The sequence below is a fragment of the Cucumis melo genome, chromosome 8 (assembly GCF_025177605.1).
Source record: "Cucumis melo cultivar AY chromosome 8, USDA_Cmelo_AY_1.0, whole genome shotgun sequence".
NCBI lineage: Eukaryota > Viridiplantae > Streptophyta > Magnoliopsida > Cucurbitales > Cucurbitaceae > Cucumis > Cucumis melo.
Window position 1 is genome coordinate 16,005,389 of NC_066864.1, and position 21,586 is coordinate 16,026,974.

General features: G+C 33.0%; 1 protein-coding gene across 1 annotated transcript; it reads left to right on the top strand.

Moving 5' to 3' along the window:
- Window positions 1-7,455: 7,455 nt before the first annotated feature.
- On the top strand, window positions 7,456-9,182 carry LOC127150667 (uncharacterized). The gene is made up of 4 exons (XM_051089168.1): window positions 7,456-7,738; window positions 7,880-8,010; window positions 8,422-8,641; window positions 8,746-9,182. The coding sequence occupies exons 1-4, from the start codon at window positions 7,456-7,458 to the stop codon at window positions 9,180-9,182; spliced, it is 1,071 nt and encodes a 356-aa protein (XP_050945125.1).
- Window positions 9,183-21,586: the final 12,404 nt, after the last annotated feature.

The following is a 21,586-nucleotide window of genomic DNA, read 5'->3' on the forward strand; positions in this document are numbered from 1 at the left end:
AACAAAAGTTACTATGTCGAAAGATTGATCCTAAAGTTATGATATATAACATGATATCCATATCTTTGAAGTGTTTTTTTTTAATATAATATTATTCCATTTCTTAAGATTCTAAAAAATGTGAATAGAGAGAGAGAGAGAGAGAGAGAGAGGCATTGGTATAATGATAATGGTTTGAGGACTAGCCACATCATTAACAAAGAGAGAGAGAGAGAGAGAGTCAAAGTTAGGATGCTATATTTATGGTGTTATCATCCCATAATGCGTAGGTCCATTGCCTCGTCATACATATAAATGCTAAATAATTTAACAACCCAAAGTACTCCTTATTACCACATTTGATTATAAACAAATTTTAAAAATATTAAAGTTTAGTTTATTGGCAATTGATAATATCCATCATATCTATTGGCAATTTAGTTTATTTATAAATGTGAAGGATGATCAAACTAATCAACGTGAGCAATGTATTAGAAAGAAAAGAAAGAAGAAAAAATTGTTTATCTTTCAAATCCCCCACACTAAAATAAGAGTAAGCTAGAATAAGAAGAATAATAATAAAAATTAATAATTAATAATTAATAATAATAGGGATATATTTTAGTACATGTATAAATTGAATAAAAAGAAATGTAAAGAGAAAAAGAAAGAGAAGGAAAAAAAAAAAAAAAAAAAAAAGAGAGAGAGAGAGAGAGAAATGAACAGAGAAATGATTGGAAATGATGAGGGTATAGGGTTGTTTGATGGCTTTACACTTTACAGGTCCTCTACCCCTTGATTCCTGCCCTAATGTCCCTTCACTTTCACTTCACTGTTCTAACATTTTTCACTTACTAAAACCTCCATTCAAATTACAACTCAACTTTATTATATTTATTTCCTTTCTTTCTTAAAAAGTTACCTTTCATTCCCATTATATTTAAATTATCAATTGCTTTATAGTTTTGTTTAATTTTACTTTCTCTATCTATTTTTAACAAATCTTAAAATTTCACTTCTTTTTCTAGTTAATGTTTAATTATATCGAAATGGATTAGATTATAACCGTCATTGTTTTATATAAAAAAATAGAGTATGTAAATATGTTTTCATAATTTATACTCAAAATACTCATCAATAATAAAACAAATTTGATAATAAATTAGTATATAAGATTAAATTTAAGATTTATTAAAAATATAGAAACGAAAATCAGATATTCTAAAATACAAAAAAAATTGAACAAGTATTAAAGTAGCGAAACCAAAACAAACTTAATTTTAACTTCAAAGGTAAAAAGTTCATAATATACTTGGAAAACTTCCCCCTTTTATGACTTTTTTCCTTTTCTTTTTTCATGTGTAAATATTTTTTTTGACATTTTAGATATGTATCGAACAAAAAAGTTTGAGGTTGGAAGTGAAAAAGATTTTTAAAAGAAAAATTGTTACAATTGAAAAAGGAAACTATTTACAAAATATAAAAAGAAAATTAAATGAAGTTTAATGAACTTTGTTGTATGTACATAGTTTCGATATTTTTTATTTTTCTAAAATGTTCCTTTTAAAAATGTATTTTTATTTAAATTATTTATAAAAGAATACGGTACATTTAAAAATGGTTAAACTAACCCCTCAATTTTTTCAAAATGACTTATTATTAAAATTAAACGGTTCAAAAATTAAATTAAGTATTATTTTATTTCTTTTTAATTTTTTTAAAAAAAATCTTTTAGTAAAATATGGATCAAAATACAAGAGATTTTATGTCAATTGAAATTTCAAATTAGCACTCAGTGAATCAATTTAGAGATTGAAGTATGTAGAAACATTTGTCATTTATAAATATCATACTTTAAAAAAGTCAAACTATTATATTTAAGGGGTAAATAAAAGGTAAGTTTTTGAGTGTGTAAATGTATTCACATTGAAGATAATGGGCGGCAACATGCTAATCATAACTTCCTCTCATCATCTTGTCTCTCCTTTTCTTGTATCAATTTATCAATTTAGATCCAAAGGGAAAATTTTCAAATTACTTTTTGTCCATCTTACAATGTTTACATATATTCTATTATGTAATATGTAACTTATTTCTTTTTCTATTAACATTGACTTGGTAGTTCTTTGCAAAAAGATGTAGATTTGAAATTAATAAATATGATAACATTGTTTGTCATCTTCCATAACATAACTCATATAGGTATAATGCTGGTAGATTTAATTAGCATACCTACAAAAAGGGTGTTAACAACTTCTAAATCAAAACGTTTTATCAGCATCCTACATTCAATTCAAAACTCAAATCACTTGAGAAAGTTTCTCTAATTTTTCCTTAATTTAGTTATAACTTAAATATATAATATATATATATACCCTAAACTTGCATTTCTTTTACTTTAAGGCATAGTTTACACACATCCACCCAAGGTACCCGTACCCAAAATATGGGTACGGGTACACTAATTCATCACAGCAGAGACAACATTTTATTTTCCTATCTAGTACTCGTACATCCACCTTACAAGATCATTTTTTTTTCTTTTTTCCTTTTTTGTGTCTCTCCACATGTTTTTCAATGAGCAAACATAAACTTCATCCTCTCCTTTAGTATATAAATATAAACTCTCTTCTCCCTTACCAAACTCTAAACCCTAAACTCTAAATCTAACAACAAGTAAAAGTAAAAGGGGCTACAGAAGTTGGTAACCCCAGTTTGACGATATACTACCTACTTCTGAGGAGCAAAGTATCCAAGATAGATAATCCAGTAATATTGAAAGTTAAGTAGTTTACGAGGTAGCAATATTTATACTATAATGACTCACATAGAACATAACTTAATGATCACTTAGGTTCTGCCTAAACGTGAGACTTCCTCTCAAGAATACTTAGGCTCTCCCTAAGTGTGAGCTCCTCTCGCTCTCCACGTGCTTAGACTCCTCCTAAGAGTGGCAATATTAATTATTATCTTCAATTTGGCTGCTAACAGTAAGTGTGAGACTCAAATCTCTCACAGTATTATCTTTCCTATGGATCAACAAACTCCCTTCATTGATGAATCTTAGGCTATCTCTAAAGATAGAGAATTCCTTCTAGTTGGTGTGTCTATGGCTCCCTCTAAGACTGAGATTCTCTTCTCCACAACATTGGTTTAGGCTCCCTCTAAACCACAAATATCTTCTGTACGTTACAAGTAACGGATAAAGAACTTGGAATGAAACACAGTGAACAATGAAGAAGAACGCAATGAAGAATACAGTGGTTGTAGAACATAACAATTAATGCTTAAATAACAAATGTGGCTTGGATGAAGAACACTATTTTGTAACAAATCTCTATTACTGTATCAAAATATACTGTATTTTATATTAATCATATTAATATAAAATTCTCTCAATAAATTTGAACAATTCAAATATTCCCTATGGAGATAACATGGGTACCTAAGGAACAAACAGATTATAAGCTCTAATAATATGAGATGAGTCAATTAAACTAATTTAATTTAATTAATCAATATTCATTAACTATTGGTCATTCCACTAAAGATTGGTAGTTGCACATTCACACTGTTGATATATTTCTATGTAAATGGATATAGTCAATCAATAGTGAGTTGGCTCTTCACTATTGCTCATAACTATAGTTGGATCAAGTTACTATATATATTATGCCAGTGAAAGGTTAAGATCTCATTGTTCAAGACCCTGAATCAACCATTAAGGGAGCAACTATCTACTATTCCCAACTTCTTACTTAGACAAATCCCCAAAATGGTAGGCTTCTTGATCAGCTATCAAGGACACTCTAACCCATATTGATCAATAGATTGGCATCATAAACAGAAGTTCACCACTTACTCAGAATTAAAGTCAAGTATCCTCAGGCCATCCTACTAAAATATTGGTTCCTATAAGCAATGTTTCTATAAAGTGAAACAAATTATTTCATTGTTTGGTCTATGTATGAACTCCATTATATAGGATACCCCAACTCACATGTCTTCACATGAACAGTATGACACATATCGTTTGTAATTGTCACTACGTGTCTGAGATGTCGTGGAGTAATTGACTTCCTAAAAGTGGGTTAATTTAAAGAACAGTAAAAAAAGTCATCACTAATCATTTTTACAAAGTGATTGGATATCGAAATAAAATAAATAATTTTTAATAAAAAAAATTGGTTTGCAAAGATTAGAGTTAAGTTGGGGAGTCATTTGTGTACAAGGAAGGTGTTAGCACCTCATAACACTCATCTCGAAAAATGGCAGCTAAATTTCAAATATTAAATTGAAATAAACTCTTTAATTTTTTTAAATAAAGTTTTTTTATTTAAACTATTGATCACTCCAATATTTGAAGTAATTATCCTATAAAATAAGTTGAATAAAATCCATCAATTTGGACTATATTATAATTGAGAAGAAATTATTCCTCACCTCAAGAATGCGAGAAGTTAGTACATTCTCAAAATTTGTCATAGAAATAGTCTTCTAGTAAAGATACTTCTTAAAATTTAATAATTAAAATATTTTTTTATGATCAAATCTCGGACTCCCAAAGATCTAATCCTTGATCTCAAAAATTTTAGAATTGGACTCCCAAATTTTCTAGATTCCGTCGTAAGATTTTACTTAAGAAAAATGATATAAATTATTAGAAAACCTTCATTAGAAAACCTTTTGAAATAATATTATTAATCTTTAATGTTTGGAAACACATAATTTTGAGGGAAATTATTATGAATAGCAAAATATTGAAACTATTGATGAGATATAGCAAAAATTTAAATAGATTATAGAGAGTTGGATGAATTTTGCTATATTTTGTAAATAGTTTCAATATTTTACTATTTTTGAAAATTTCCCAAAATTTAATTAGTTAATTTAGAAAAAGTTTTATGAAAGACTTTAAAGATTAAAGAAATTAGAATTAAAAATATTTTTAAAAACTTAGAAATTTTTTAATTAGAAATCAAATAAGAGTTAAGATCAACCATATATAAATAAAACATAGTTAAACATCCATCCTATTAAATTAAGCAAATATAAGTAGAAATTTTAAAACTCTTGGAAAGTTATTGAAGAACGATATGAGACTCCCAAGAAATCAATCTCTCACCTTAAGAATTTAGAAAAATAGACCTTGTAAATTTCATCGTCAAAAATTTTTTTTTTTTGAAGAAAGCCAATAAAGATTAATAATCTTATAGCATAATTTGGATATATTAGAAATATAGTAGCATAGCAAATATGTATGAGAAGGAAAATAACTAAAAACAACATTTGAAGTAAACTTCTATTTTTTTCTCCCCTCCATTTGTTCTCTTCTTTCTTTCTCTTTTTATTTCCACTCATCTCTTCTCACAACTTTACCTTTTTTAATAAAACAAACAAAACTTTTTCCTTTCTGTTAATATAATATAAAACAAACAAAAACTAAAGAAAAATCAAAGGGATTTCCAATAAAATTTGAAGTTGGTTGTCTAAAGGTGCATGCAGAATCCTTGAGTTAGATGCCCTACCAAAATGTAACTTCCAACCAATTTCATTGTAGCTTTTCTTTGTGACATATTGATGTGTAGAAAACTCATTTTTTTTATCTCTCTTTTATGATTTTTGTTAAAATCTCTCTTTTTTTATCTATGTTTTCTTTTAGTGTGTGCGACTTTTCTAGTGTTTTTGTGTGGTAATGTAAGAAAACATCCTCAGAAATGGTCAAAGCTCACCCAATTTTATAGAGAATACAAATTTCCTTTGTTGAATAAGAAATTTTGGAACCAATTACAATTTACCACGACATTTACTAAAATAATTGTACTTGAGATTAACTAAAAATCGGTATGTGTTCCAAATTAAATTTAAAGACAAATTGGACAGTTATAATGATGTCACATGTCTTTATCATGACAATTGGATCAAATTAATTATCTTGGTTCAATTAAATATTATTTACTTGGGCTAAAATTCAATTGAGTCTAAAAATGAGCTTAAGTTAGCCCAAAATTAAATATAATCCAAATCCATGTGATTGAGCCCATGGGTATGGTCTAGGCCTAAGTCCATAAAAACCCACCAGGGAACTCTATAAAGAGAGTTCTCTTCCTTTGTGGAGAGGAAATTTTTTGGACTCTAGAAGGTCTAGAAAGAATTCTCCCAAAAGCTAGAATACTCCCCAACTCCTGAAGTTGACCACCCTCAAAGATTGAAGCTCATTTGAAGATTCAAGCTTTCTTCCAAGAATCCAACTTCAAGAACATTACGTGCTCCGCTTCCTTAAATCAAGCGTAAGCATCAAGCCGAGAGAGAATCAGAAGATTAAATTCTAGAGATCGAACTACATCGCATCAAATCAACATAAATACAACATCAACACAAGTTCAACTCCACGAATCAAATTTCTTAGGAAATCTCGTGTGAACAAATTGGCACGCGTGGTAGAACCTCTCTACCTCTCATCTCTCTCTTGTTATCCAAATCTACAAGAAAATCAATGGCATCAAAGAAGGCTACATCCAAATCTTCTGTTCAAGCGACGCTTACACAGAACCCATCACCCGCAGTCGTTCGAAGGGAATCACTCAAGAGCAGGATCAAGGTTTTGACATCGCTCAGAGCATTCTTAAGCAATTGATGGAGTCTCCTAAAACTGGGATTGTCCTAAAAGAAAATCCTCTGTATGATAATTCTGATTCTGCTTCTAGTAAGTCAAAGAAGGAAGCACACCCTAACGTAATATTTGTCATGATGGCTGATATAACGGTCGAGGCTGCCATGGCAGAGATGGAGAGGAAAATTAACTTCCTGATGAAGGTTATGGAGGAATGAGACCATGAAATCATAACTTTGAGAGAGCAGATGCAGACTCGTGAAACTGCTGAGTCAAGTCAAACTCCTGTTGTCAAAGCTACTGATAAAGGGAAGAATGTGGTGCAAGAAAACCAACTTCAACAACAATCAGTCTCTGTTGCTTCTCTCTCAATTCAGCAGCTACAGGTTATGATCGCGAATTCCATTAGAGCACAGTATGGAGGATCGCCGCAAACTTCTTTCATGTACTCTAAGTCGTACACTAAGAAAATTGACAACTTAAGAATGCTGCTTGGGTACCAACCTCCAAAATTCTTGCAATTCGATGGAAAGGGCAACCCAAAGTACCATATCGCCCACTTCGTCGAAACATGTGAGAATGCAGGATCAAGAGGAGACCAGCTTGTTAGGTAGTTCATTCGGAGCATGGAAGGAAATGCTTTCGAGTGGTACACCGATCTAGAGCCGAAAGTCATTGACAGTTGGGAACAATTAGAAATGAAGTTCCTCAACCGTTTCTATAGCACTAAACATACCGTGAGTATGATGGAGCTTACAAATACCAAACAACAAAAGGGAGAGCCAGTCATCAATTACATAAATTGATTGAGAGCTCTAAGTCTTGACTGCAAAGATCGACTCACTGAACTGTCGACTGTAGAAATGTACACCCAAGGCATGCATTGGGGACTCCTTTACATTCTACAAGGAATAAAGCCATGCACATTTGAAGAGTTAGCAACTCGTGCTCATGATATGGAATTGAACATCGCCAGCAGAGGAACTAAAGATTTTCCTGTTCCTGAAGTAAGAAAAGATAAGAAGGAGACAAAGGGTGCTGAAAAGGTAGTGAAGAGCACCGTCAAGGAATCTATGGTCGTAAATGCGACTCCACTAAAGTTCTCTAAAAAAAAGAAAGGGAGAGCTGAAAAGAAGGATGATGGAAGTGAGAGACGATGTATGACTTTAAAAGAAAGATAGAAAAAAGTTTACCCATTTCTCGATTCAGATATTGCTAATATGCTAGAGCAACTACTGGAGAAGAAGCTGATCCAGCTGCCGGAATGTAAGTGACCTGAGCAAGCAGGAAACGTGGACGATCCCAACTACTGCAAGTATCATCAAGTCATCGGTCACCCAGTAGAGAAATGTTTTGTGTTGAAAGAGCTAATTCTAAGGTTAGCTCGTGAGAAAAAGATACAGCTAAACCTGAAGGAGGTAGCTCAAACAAACCATGCTGCAATAACGATAATGTTAAAGGCTCTTTCCCCAAGATTGATTTTTGAGCAAAGGGAAAACTTGGTCCAGTTCAGGACCTTCGAGCCTATAGTGGTCCAATTCCATCAAGAAGTTGCACCCGAGGATTCTAAAAAAAAGAAAAATCGATCGAAGAAGACGATGAACAGTGGATCGTTGTGACCTGCCGAAAGAAAAGAAAGTTGACTCCGACAAAAGAGTCTCGCTTCTATAAAAATTATAGAAGAGGAAATAAGGCTCAAAAGAATAAGAAAAAGAAGAAGACTCGAAAGCCTAAGCTTGTGCACCAGGAAGACAAGGATTTTCCCCCGACCTCAACGCTTAGTAACCTTGGCAGACTTCTTTCCCACAAGATTGCTTTGTGATCATCAGAATGAAAACCCAAGAGTTGTTGCATGTCATGCTATTAATGCAACCAAGGAAGAAAGCATCCCGCCAAGATCAGTAGAGGAGGAGGAGGTGTTAAAAGACTTATCGAGATTCAATGTGGATGATTTGTTATCACTTCCTCAAGAAACCAAAACCATCCTTATCAATGCATTATTGAATTCAGCAGCATCAAGTTCGAGTGCTCCAACTGCGACATACGAGAGTACTCCTTATTGCATGTCTATAGACTTCTCAGATGAGGATTTACTGTTGGGATCTAAACTTCATAATAGATCCTTATATGTTTCTGGATATGTTCGAGAACAGAGAGTCGACGGATCCTCATCGATAATGGATCAACTGTCGACAAAATGTCGAAGTCGATTATGAGGCAATTAGGCATCTTGATGGATGAACTCTCAAATAGTAAACTGGTAATTCAAGGTTTCAACCAGGGCAGCCAAAGAGTAATAGGTATGATACGCTTAGAACTCATAATTGGTGACCTAAAGGCTAGTGCATTGTTTCATGTTATAGACTCGAGGACCACTTATAAGTTGTTACTCGGTTGTCCTTGGATTCATGGAAATGGAGTAGTAACTTCGACATTGCATCAGTGCTTTAAATTTTATCAAGACATTGTAAAGAAGGTTGAGGTCGACTATAACCTGTTCTCAGAGGCTGAGTCTCACTTTGCAGATGCAAAGTTTTATTGGAAGAATGACAATAGCCCAGAAGTCGTGTCTATAGAATTTCTTTTGTAAATAGAGAAGATAATTTACAACTGAAATCATTTGCAAACAGGAAACCCATAAAAGAACAGAACTTTTAACTCTAGAAAGGGTGAGGCATCCACGAGCACCACAAAAAGTATGATCTTGATGGATGAAAAGACTTCCAACCCACCGATTTTGACTATGTCTTCCTATTGAGACACAAGAAAGGCAAATCACCATTTGTAGAGTCCTCCCAAGGCTTGAAAGTTATTGACATTGAAGTTCTAAAAGAAAGATTCACTACACCGCTTACCAAAATAACTAAGCAAGAAATAAAGATAGACTTGACAGAAGCAAGCTTGCCTCAAAGGCGGACAATAGACGGGTTCGACCCCAAGGATTACAAATTGATGGCAAAAGTAGGTTATAACTTCACAACTCACACCGAGTTTAAAAGCTTGAAAGTTCACGAACAACCTGAGCTCTCCTCAATCCAAAAGAAGCTGTTATGGGAAGAACATGCTATACCCAAGTCAAGAAAAGGACTCGGATACAAGTTGCCAAAGCCAATCGTATAACTAGAAAGGGGAAGGAAAAAGTAGTTGACAATAATCATATAACTGTAGAGAAGGTTGATATTATGGAAGAAAAAGAAGGTGGCAGTCAGAGAACCTCAGCATTTGACCGAATTAGATCGCATGTTGCACGCGCCCCAGTATTTGAAAGACTAAGCATGACAGAGTCAGAAAGAAAAGGTCACCAGTCAACATCTAGCCTTAACTAATGATCGGCCCTTCAAAGGCTAACTACAACCATTAAAAAAGAGAAAGGCACATGTTAGGCCTTGACGGCCACAAGACCATCAGCCTTTGAAAGGTTAAGCATGGCTAAAAAGAAAAATATACAAACACCTCTACTCCAATTTTTAATCGTATTGGGTATGGAGGCCCGCATGTCAAGGCTGGTTCTAGCATAGATACAAAGAAGAAGGAACCAACATCTCATTTGTCAATTTGGTGTCGAATTAAGCATACAAATATCGAGAATTACCATGGTGAGGAGTTTCCTTGTGAGGTAAAGGGAGAGAGAAATTCGTAGCAATGTTCCTTCTCGAATGAAAAGAAAAACTTTTGTTACTCTCAATATAAGTCAAGGTTCCTTGTGAAGGGATAAAAAACCCTTTATAACAAAAGAATTACAGAGATCGAATTTTAATTGGAACCTAAAAATACCAATACATTGGAAAAATAATTATAAAATTAATTTCTATGGCTAAGCATGCTTTCAAGAAAATACAGAGAAGAAGATTTTACGCTTGTTGACGACTCTAAATCTACCAAACACCAATTTGGCGCACCACCACTTGGAAACCTTCACATTCTCTGATTGAGATGGTTTGTAGGAATCAAATTGGATTGAGGGATTTCTTTTTTATAGAGGAAAAAAATTTTCAGAGAGAATTCGATGTCCATTTCAAAATCATAGAACTCCTTTCTGTTTTAGTTACGCAAAAAATTCCCTCTTCTTCAGACGGAAGAAGTCGACAGTTGAGAGACTAAATGGGAACGTGGGAGAACCACCCACGTTCCCTGTTAATTTAATAAATCAATATTAAATTAGTATATATTAAATTAATTAATTAATTAAATCATATTTAATTAATATTTTCATTTAAATCATATTTAAATGAATATCTCTCGCATAACCTATAGTTTTAATTTAATTAATTTAATTAAATCAAATTTAACAATCAAATTAAACTAAACTATCAACTAATTCTCCAATTAGTTAATTTCTAAATTAAATATCTTATATTTAATTTAATCCAAAATTTGAATCATATTCAAATATAAATTTCTCTCATAACTTATAGTTTTAATATGTATCACATACACATCAAATTTTAACCTATAGTTTTAATATGAATCTAATTCACATTAAATTAATATTTGAACTCATTCAAATATTTTATTCTTTCATAATATAATTTTGAATCAAATATTTGAATCATATCCAAAACTAAATTTATATAATAAAGTCTAATTAAAATATAAACTTTATGTTATAATGTATCATACATTTCATTAATTCCCAAAGTAAATTTGAATGTTTCAAATTACAATCAATATAAATATATCTCATTACTCTTTATGAGCTAGGAAGGGACCTAATGGACCTACAGATTAGAAGCTACAATGATATGAGATTAATTGGCTAAACTTATTAATCACAATAATCAATATCCGTTAACTGTGTACACTCCACTAAAGACTCACAGCTGAACTCTTCTCACTGTAGATGTATTTCTGTGTGCACGGATATAGACCAATACCAATAAGTTAGTCCTTCACAACTGTTCGTCACACCAGCTGGGTTAAATTATCGTTTTACCCCTGAGTTACTTCTAGTCCTTAAATACCAGTGCTCCTCTAATGAACAACTTGTTTATGGTCCAAGCACTAAACAAAAACCCCTCTCGTACCATAGAGAGGGTAGAGCCCTTTGTTCAAGTCTCAGAGACACCATTTAAGGGAACACTTATCTAGTAACCCTAAAGGTGGAAAGGAGTGAATTCCATCTTGTGTTATTATGTTTCCAGCTCCCTACTCTGTTTTGTCCCCAAAATGATAAGCATATTGAGTCGGCAATCTGGTCACTCTCACCCGTACAAATCAAAGGACAATCCCTCGCAAACAGGAGTTCATAATACAGTCAGGATTAAGACTAAGTTACCTAGGTCATCCTAATGAAATAGAAACCCAACTAGTTAACGGAGTTACATCTAGTGATTACTATTTCGTGCTCCAGTCTTATGCAAACTCATTGCATAGGATACCCTCACTCGCATGTCGCATACATGAACGCATTGGATCAATGTGTTTGTATCAAATACAAAATGAGTCGTATCCATAGTGTTAATAGGATAAGGTACCCAACCTTAACCCTATACTATAAACCCTTTAAGCTGATCTTGAGCATTGATCCCCGTATGTCTCTACATACTGTTCAAGACTCATAAAACAACTTAGGATGTTAGTTTACTGGATTTAGGTTATTAAGACAAAACTAATAATATATCAATAACACTTATTGAAATAATAATAAAACACTTTATTAATAAGGGTCAATTGATTATATTTACTATCTACGAGTTTTAGGACATAAAACCCAACAAACTCCCACTTGGGCTAAAACTCTAGCCCTTATGAGATGTACATAATAAAGTAATTCTCAAACATTGGAAATGGTAAAACGTACAAGTATATTACATGAAATGTATATATACAAATACAATAAACTAAGGCATCGTCATACCCATTACACATCTCCCACTTGCCCTAGGCTACCTAATGTACATATCTCGTAGACCTAGACTTTCTAGATGACCCTCGAACATTTTAGCTGTGAGAGTCTTCGTAAAAGGATCAATAATGTTGTTCTCCAAAGCGATCTTGGTAACGATCACATCCCCTCGTTGCAGAATCTCCCGTATCAGGTGATACTTTCTCTCTATATGTTTCCCTCGTTTGTGGCTGCAAGGTTCTTTAGAATTGGCTACTGTCCCACTGTTATCACAATATAGAGTGATGAGCAAGTTCATGTTTGGAACAACTTCCAAATCATGTAGGAACTTCCTGAGCCAAACTGCTTCTTTTGCTGTTTCACAAGCAGCGACGTATTCAACATCCATTATAGAGTCTGCAATTCATCCTTGCCCCATACTACAGCTCCCCCATTCAGGGTGAACACTGATCCCAACGTGGATTTCCTAGAATCCTTATCAATCTGGAAATCAAAGTCACTGTATCCTGTAAGGATCAAATTCTTAGCTCTATACACAAACATGTAATCTCTCATTCTCCTAAGATACTTGAGAATAATTTTAACCGCCATCTAGTGGTCTAACCCTGGGTTGGACTGATACCTACTGACTATTCCCACTGCATACAAATGTCTGGCCTAGTATAGAGCATAGCATACATTAAGCTTCCACAGCTGAGGCATAGGGAATACGTTTCATATCCTCAACTTCTTGAGGTGTCTCAGGACACTGTTCCTTAGACAAGTGAACTCCATGCCTGAAAGGTAATAAACTCTTCTTAGAGTTCTGCATCGAATATCGAACCAACACTTTGTTGATGTAGGTTGCTTGAGACAGTGCTAGCTTTTTGTTCTTATGATCCCTTACGATTTGGATCCCAAGAACATATTATGCCTCTCCTAAATCTTTCATTTGGAACTGGGCTGCTAGCCAAGTTTTAATGTCAGTTAGGTGTCCCACATCATTCCCTTGAGGAGGATATCGTCCACATAAAGTACTAAGAAAGCTACTTTACCTTTGTTGATTTTCTTATATACACAAGGTTCATCAACATTTTGATCAAAATCGTAGGATTTGATTGCAATATCAAACCTAATGTTCCAAGATCTAGATGCTTGTTTCAACCCATAAATGGATAGATTCAGCTTGTAAACGTTTTGCTCATGACCTTGGGTTATGAATCCCTCGAGCTGAGATATAAAGATACTCTCTTCAAGATTGCCATTCAGAAAAGCAATCTTGACAACCATTTTCCATATTTCATAATCATAAAATGTGGCTATGGACAAGAAAATCCTTATAGACTTTAACATAGCAACAAGAGAAAAAGTTTCCTCATAGTCAACCCCTTCCCTTTCGGTATACTCTTTTGCTACAAGTCTAGCTTTGAACGTGTGTACCTTCCCAGCTGAATCTCTCTTTCTCTGATAGATCCATTTGCACCCTATAGGTTTTACCCCTTTAGGTAGATCTACAAGCTCCCACACTGAATTGAAGTACATAGACACCATTTCAAGTCCATGGCTTTGACCCATTGGTCTTTATCTACATCATTCATTGCCTGTTTATAGGACAATGGATCCTCAACACCATCATCTGGTATGAAAACCTGAGTTTCAGTTAAACCCAAGTAATGGTTAGGTTGTGATACCATCCTCCCACCGCGTCTCAACGATTGAGAAGAATGAGACTGACCTGATGTGGTGGTTTCATCAACTCTTGATGAGGGACCAAATTCATCAACAACCATTATTGATTCATCAGTAGCTTCATTCAATACTAATTTGCTTCGTGGTTTATGATCTCTCATGTGGTTTTCTTCCAAGAAAGTAGCATTTTTTGATACAAAAACTTTATTTTCTTGTGGATCGAACAATATGCCACATCTCGTCTCTTTAGGGTAACCAACAAATTGGCATAACCTTGAACGAGGTTCCAACTTCTTAGGATTTGTCACTAACACGTGTGCTGGACAACCCCAAATTCTGAAATGACTTAAACTAGGTTTACATCCTCTCTATAACTCCAAAGGTAATTCAGAAACACTCCTCGAGGGAACATTGTTCAAGATATGAACAGCAATCTCTACTGCATACCCCCAAAACGAGCTAGGCAATTGAGCGTAACTCATCATTGAACGAACCATGTCTAACAAGGTTCTATTTCTCCTTTCTGATACACCATTTTGTTGAGGTGTACCAGGTGCTGAGAGTTGGGATTGGATTCCATGTTCTATCATATAGTCCTAGAATCTCAAATTCATATACTCTCTACCTCGATCAGATCGAAGTATTTTAATCTTTTTACTTAATAGATTTTTAACCTCAGTCTTATACTCCTTGAACTTTTCTAGAGCTTCAGACTCATGCTCCATTAAGTATAAATAACCATACCTTAAATAATCATCTATAAAAGAGATGAAGTATTCAAAACCCCCTCTAGCTTTTACATTCATCGAACCACAGAGGTCTGAATGTACAAGTTCTAAAGGCTCTTTGGCTCTATAACCTTTTCCAGTAAAAGATCTTTTTGTCATTTTTCCTTCAAGACAAAATTGACATGGAGGTAATGAATCATCTTCTAACTCGTTTAGAAGTCCATTCTTTACTAATCTTTCGATCCAGTGGAGCTTTATGTGACCAAATCTTAAATGCCAAAGATAGGTATTGTTATTTGGAGAAATTCTTTACCTTTTATTTTGAGTATTAACATTTCTAAACATCTCATGATTTAAAACTGCTTTTGCTTCATTAGGTCTGAATACATACAAATTGTTTTCAAGCTTAGCCGAACAAATATGTACACCATTCTTAGAAATGAACGCTTCATTCATAGAATAAATAATAAAGTACATATGCTCAATAAGACAAGAAACGAAAACTAAGTTCCTTTTAATTTTAGGAACTATGTACAAGTTTTCCAAAAACATGAATCTATTTTCGAAAAACAACTTAGCATCTCCCACTGCGCGAGCTGAAATGACATCTCACGTTCGAAGCTTGAGTGTTATCTCACCCTCTTCAAGCTTCTTGAAGGAACTAGTTTCCTGTAAAGAAGAACAAACATGGTTAGTGGCCCCTTAATCAAGTATTAGGCATTTTGGTCATTTTCCACTAAGCATGTTTCTAAGACAAGTAAATCATATTTACCTTCCTTTTCATTCTTCTTAGCAAGGTACTTAGGGCAGTCTCTTTTCCAATGTCCATCAACATTGCAGTAGAAATATTTTTCCTTGATGGCTACTTTAGCCTTCCCTTTGCCCTCAGCAACAACAGTAGGACCTTTTCCCTTCCCTCCTTTCCTCTTCTGAATTATCTTAGATCCAAAAGATGAAGGTGCAAAACTCCTAGAATGGGTAATTTTTGCCTCTCCTTTTTTCTGTCCCTTAAGAGACTGAAAATTTTGCAACTCTTTTAGGAGGGTAGTCATGTTGTACTCTATCTTGTTCATTTCCACATTGCTGCGAAATTGAAAAGAGCTCTTCAGAAGAAACTTCAAGATATAGGACACTTGACTCTTCTCATCAAAGACCACTCCGTTCATTTCTGCTATGTTGAAGTTGACTATCATGTCGAGAACATGTTCCTTAACAGATTGGCCCTCTTTCATACGTGCATTATAAACGTATTTAATAGCCTCTTGTTTGATCTTAATGGACGGTTGCCCAAACATCTCTCTAAGAGAGTCCATGATCTGACGTGCAGTGACCATGATCTCATGTTTCTTACTCAATATGTCAGACATACTAGCCAAGATGTAGAGGCGGACCTTGTAATTGGCCTTTGTCTAGCGATATATGCATCCCTAACACTTTAGGATGCATTTGGAGTGGGGAAAGGAGGACATTCCTCTATTAAGACGAAGCGTAGATCAACGATAACTAGAATCATATTCAATTTCGATTTTCACTTCACATAATTTTCACCGGTTAATTGATCTTTTTTAAGCAATGCAATAATTGAGAAAGACATGCTGAAATAGCAAACAATTGACCGTATTAGTTATCTTTGTCTTAACCCATTACGCAAAATAATCCAATCAATTCAGCAAAAATAAACAATCAAAGAACCCTAATAAAACAAATGAATTAGTTTTTGCAACGATACTTCAGAAGTTTAGAGCAACAGTCACTGAATGGTGATCAACTATTCTTCTTTTGAATTGAGACAATCTCATCTAATTACTAAGACCAGAATAACTCTTATTCCTATAGTTCTTAGCTACCATTGTTTGGTCAAGGATTCATTAACTAACTTAATTCATCCTGTAAGTGTGACCCTACCATTTCTTGAGGTACGCTTCAATAGGCTACCGTTAGGAAAGACAACTGTTGAAGATTAACCTAAGAAATCCTATCCATTTCTTTAGTTTGCGATGGTCCAACTTAAATGATCAGGCCCTCCGAAGGGATGGTCGCTCCAAGATGACATGCAGGCAGATCATAGAAATCTCACGGTGCAACCTAATGGAGGAGACCGTAGGATACGTTGACACATGTTCTACTCCCAGTTACTATGAACATTTCCCCTATTCACCTTGTTATTGATCCATACAAACACTTTTCGAAGGGAGGCCGCGCCTAGGACGACACGAGGCCGAGTGTGGATCTCACGTGTGAACTCTTAGGGACGTGAGAGCTAAAAATTGATATATCATATATATTATTTTTCTCCCATTAAAATGTTCTATTAATTTAGGGTTTAGTTGTACTTAGCTAAATTCCGGCTAAATGAATCTAACTAAGTTTATTCTTATTATAACACTTATAATAAAACTTTACACTAAAGTTTTTAGGTGAATTAAACGATTTAATTTATCTAGTGACATCTTATGCTAAGAGAAATAAGGTTAATTCAACGCCGATTCTGGGTTAGTTCCCAGGTAGAAGGTGTTCCGTAAATCGTCAACTTAAGTACCCCCAACCTTATACAGAACTTTACCGGTGGAGTTCCCTTATAACCTTAAATCCTATTTGTACTTAGTTTCATTAAACTAAAATAAGACTTAATTCTAATCCTATTATAATTAATGTGATCTTAGGTCTATTTAATTTTAAACAATTTAAAATTAAACCAAATTAATCATAAGATCCTATGTTTGTATGCAACTTTTTATTGTAGGTTGACGGATTCTCATTATTAAATTTTATAACTATTATAAAATTAGTTAATTACCCTATAATCATGCATACTATAGTTTAAATAATTAAAATCAAATTATAATTAAATAAAACCACATTACATGCATATATTACATTAATATAACAATTATATTAAACTATGGATGTAATATGCACAATGCAAATTAATTTTCATCTTTATTAATATAACACTTATATTAAAAAAATATGAAAATCAATCAAGCATACACAAGACATTAATTTAAATATAACAAATTATATTTAACTAAGTAATGTCATGCATCATGCTTATCCAATTTCATATATTGAAAATATCAACATATTTTAAATTACTCATGAAATTCACAATCATTCATTAAAACCATACCTTATAACATTTATAATATATAAAAATGCATGAACATGCTTAACCTAAGGTGGGATTTATCTAAATAATAATTTTATCCTATTACAATTATCTTAAAAGTGCTTCCAGAGCTCTAAAATCGGGCCCTAAAACCTTGAACGAGTAAAAAACCACTCCAAACTGGCCCATAATTGCTTGAACCAACCCAAAATATGAAGAACCGGCCCAAAAACAGCCTAAATCAATGCCAGATGAAGAACCGGAGCCAAATCCAGCCAACCGGAGCCGACCGCAAGCTAACCGCGCTGAGTCGAGCAGCGAGACGTCTGTATAAGCCAAGCCGAGCCCAGCCGTCGAGCCACTACAGTCCTTGTTATGCTGACATCATGTTGATGCAATGATGATGTTATGCTGGCGTCAGGCATTCTTCAACCTCCAGACGCGGAGTTTTTTTTTCCGCTTTGGTTTTCGTACAGAATTAAAAAACTCCCTATTGATAGCCTTTCGGTTGTCCGTTTTGGACAAATTTGGTGTCAATAAACTCAGAAAAATACCCCAAATCCAAAAATTGGACTCTAAATTACAGATTTACAAATTAAAATGCCCAAAAATGCAGGGACCTTTACATTTTGATTCTATCAAACAGTAAACCTATGGCCAAAATTCCAGAAACATTCAATTGCAAAACCTCAAATTCATAGTGCCAATACAAATTTTTTGAATTCTCAATTAAAATTGAGATGGCTCTGATACCAATTTAAGGGATAAAAAACCATTTATAGCGGAAGAATTACAGAGACTCAATTTTAATTCGAACTTAAAAATACCAATACATTGGAAAAATAATTATAAAATTAATTTCTATGGCTAAGCATGCTTTCAAGAAAATACAGAGGAGAAGAACTTACGCTCGTTGACGACTCTGAATCTACCAAACACCAATTTGGGGCACCACCACTTGGAAACCTTCCTATTCTCTGATTGAGATGGTTTGTGGGAACCAAATTGGATTAAGGGAATTTCTTTTTTACGGAGGAAAAAACTTTTTTAGAGAGAATTCGATGTCCATTCAAAATCACAAAACTCCCTTCTGTTTTAGTTACGCAAAAAATTCCCTCTTCTTCAGATGGAAGAAGTGGGAAGTTGAGAGAATAAATGGGAATGTGGAAAAACCACCCACATTCCCTATTAATTTAATAAATCAATATTAAATTAATATATATTAAATTAATTAATTAATTAATTAATTAATTAATTAAATCATATTTAATTAATATTTTTATTTAAATCATATTTAAATGAATATCTCTAGCAGAACCTATAGTTTTAATTTAATTAAATCATATTAAACGAAACTATTAATTACTTCTCCAATTAATTAATTTCTAAATTAAATATCTTATATTTAATTTAATCCAAAATTTGAATCATATTCAAATATAAATTTCTCTCATAATCTATAGTTTTAATATGTATCACACACACACATTAAATATTAACCTATAATTTTAATATGAAATATTTGAACTCATTCAAATATTTTATTCTTTCAAAATATAATTTTAAATCATATCCAAAATTAAATTTATATAATAAAGTCTAATTAATATATAAACTTTATATTATAATGTATCAACATATATTATATTAATTCTCAAAGTAAATTTGAACGTTTCAAATTACAACCAATATAAATATATCTCATTACTCCTTATGAGCTAGGAAGGGGACCTAATAGACCTACAAATTAGAAGCTACAACGATATGAGATTAACTGGCTAAACTCATTAACCACATTAATCAATATTCATTCACAAGTGTTCGTAACACCAGTTGGGTCAAATTACCGTTTTACCCCTAAGTTACTTCTAGTCCTTAAATATCAGTGCTCCTCTAATGAACAACCTGTTTATGGTCCAACCACTAAACAGAAACCCCTCTCGTGCCATAGAAAGGGTAGGGCTCTTTGTTGAAGTCTCGGAGACACCATTTAAATGAACACTTATCTACTTACCCTAAAGATAGGAAGAAGTGAATTCTATCTTGTGTGATTATGTTCCCATCTCTCCACTCGGTCTTGTCCCCAAAATGATAAGCATATTGAGTCGGTAATCTGGCCACTCTCACCCATACAAATCAAAGGACAATCCCTCACAAACAGGAGTTCATTAATACTCAGGATTAAAACTAAGTTACCTAGGACATCCTAATAAAATAGAAACCCAACTAGTTAACGGAGTTACATCTAGTGATTACTATTTTATGGTCCAGTCTTATGCAAACTTATTGCATAGGATACCCTCACTCGCAGGTCGCATACATGAACGCATTGGATCAATGTTTTTATATCAAATACAAAGTGAGTTGTATCCATAGTGTTAATAGGATATGGTACCAAACCTTAACCCTATACCATACACCCTTTAAGCTGATCTTGAATATTAATCCTGAAGGGATGAAAACCCTTTACAACGGAAAAATCACAGAAACTCAATTTTAATTGGAACCTTAAAAATATCAATACATTGGCAAAAAATAGAAAAACAATTTTTATGGTTAAACATGCTTTGAAAAAATATAGAGAAGAAAAAAACTTACGCTCGTTGACGACTCTGAATCTACCAACCACCAAATTTTGGGGCACCACCACTTGGAAACCTTCCTATTCTCTGATTGAAATGGTTTGTGGGAACCAAAATTGGAATAAGGGAATGGAGGAAATTTTTTCAGAGAGAATGGGAGAGTCTTCTTCGCAGAACTCACTGTTGTGATTGTTACGCAAAGAATTTCCACTTCTTCAGACGGAAGAAGTGGGAAGTTGGAGATAATAAATGGGAACGTGGGAAAACCACCCACGTTCCCTATTAATTTAATAATAATTATTAAATTAATATATATTAAACTAAATAATTAATTTAATTAAATAATTAATTAATTAAATCATATTTAATTAGTATTTTCATTTAAATCATATTTAAATGAATATCTATCGCATAACCTATAGTTTTAATTTAATTAATTTAATTAAATATAATTTAATTAAATCAAATTAAACTAAACTATTAATTAATTTTCCAATTAATTAATTTCTAAATTAAATATCTTATATTTAATTTAATCCACAATTTGAATCATATTCAAATATAAATTTCTCTCATAACCTATAGTTCTAATATGTATCATATACACATTAAATTTTAACTTATAGTTTTAATATGATTCTAATTCAAATTAAACTAATATTTGAACTTATTCAAATATTTTATTCTCTCGTAATTCAATTTTGAATCATATCCAAAATTAAATTTATATAATAAAGTCTAATTAAAATATAAACTTTATATTATAATGTATCAAAATACATTATATTAATTTCCAAAGTAAATTTGAACATTTCAAATTACAACCAATATAAATAAATCTCATTACTCTTTATGAGCTAGGTAGGAGACCTAATGGACCTACAGATCAGAAGCTACAACGATATGAGATTAATTAGCTAAACTCATTAACTACATTAATCAATATTCGTTAACTGTGTGTACACTCCACTAAAGACTCACAGTTGAACTCTTTTCACTGTAGATATATTTCTGTGTCCACGGATATAGACCAATACCAATAAGTTAGTCATTCACAACTGT

Bases quoted from the DNA above. Each gene is read 5' to 3' on its own strand.
- LOC127150667 (XM_051089168.1), top strand. From the start codon at position 7,456: ATGTACACCCAAGGCATGCATTGGGGACTCCTTTACATTCTACAAGGA. The intron at 7,739-7,879 runs GTGAGAGACGAT...CTGAGCAAGCAG, and splicing joins TGAAAAGAAGGATGATGGAA to GAAACGTGGACGATCCCAAC. The intron at 8,011-8,421 runs GTAGCTCAAACA...TGTGATCATCAG, and splicing joins TACAGCTAAACCTGAAGGAG to AATGAAAACCCAAGAGTTGT.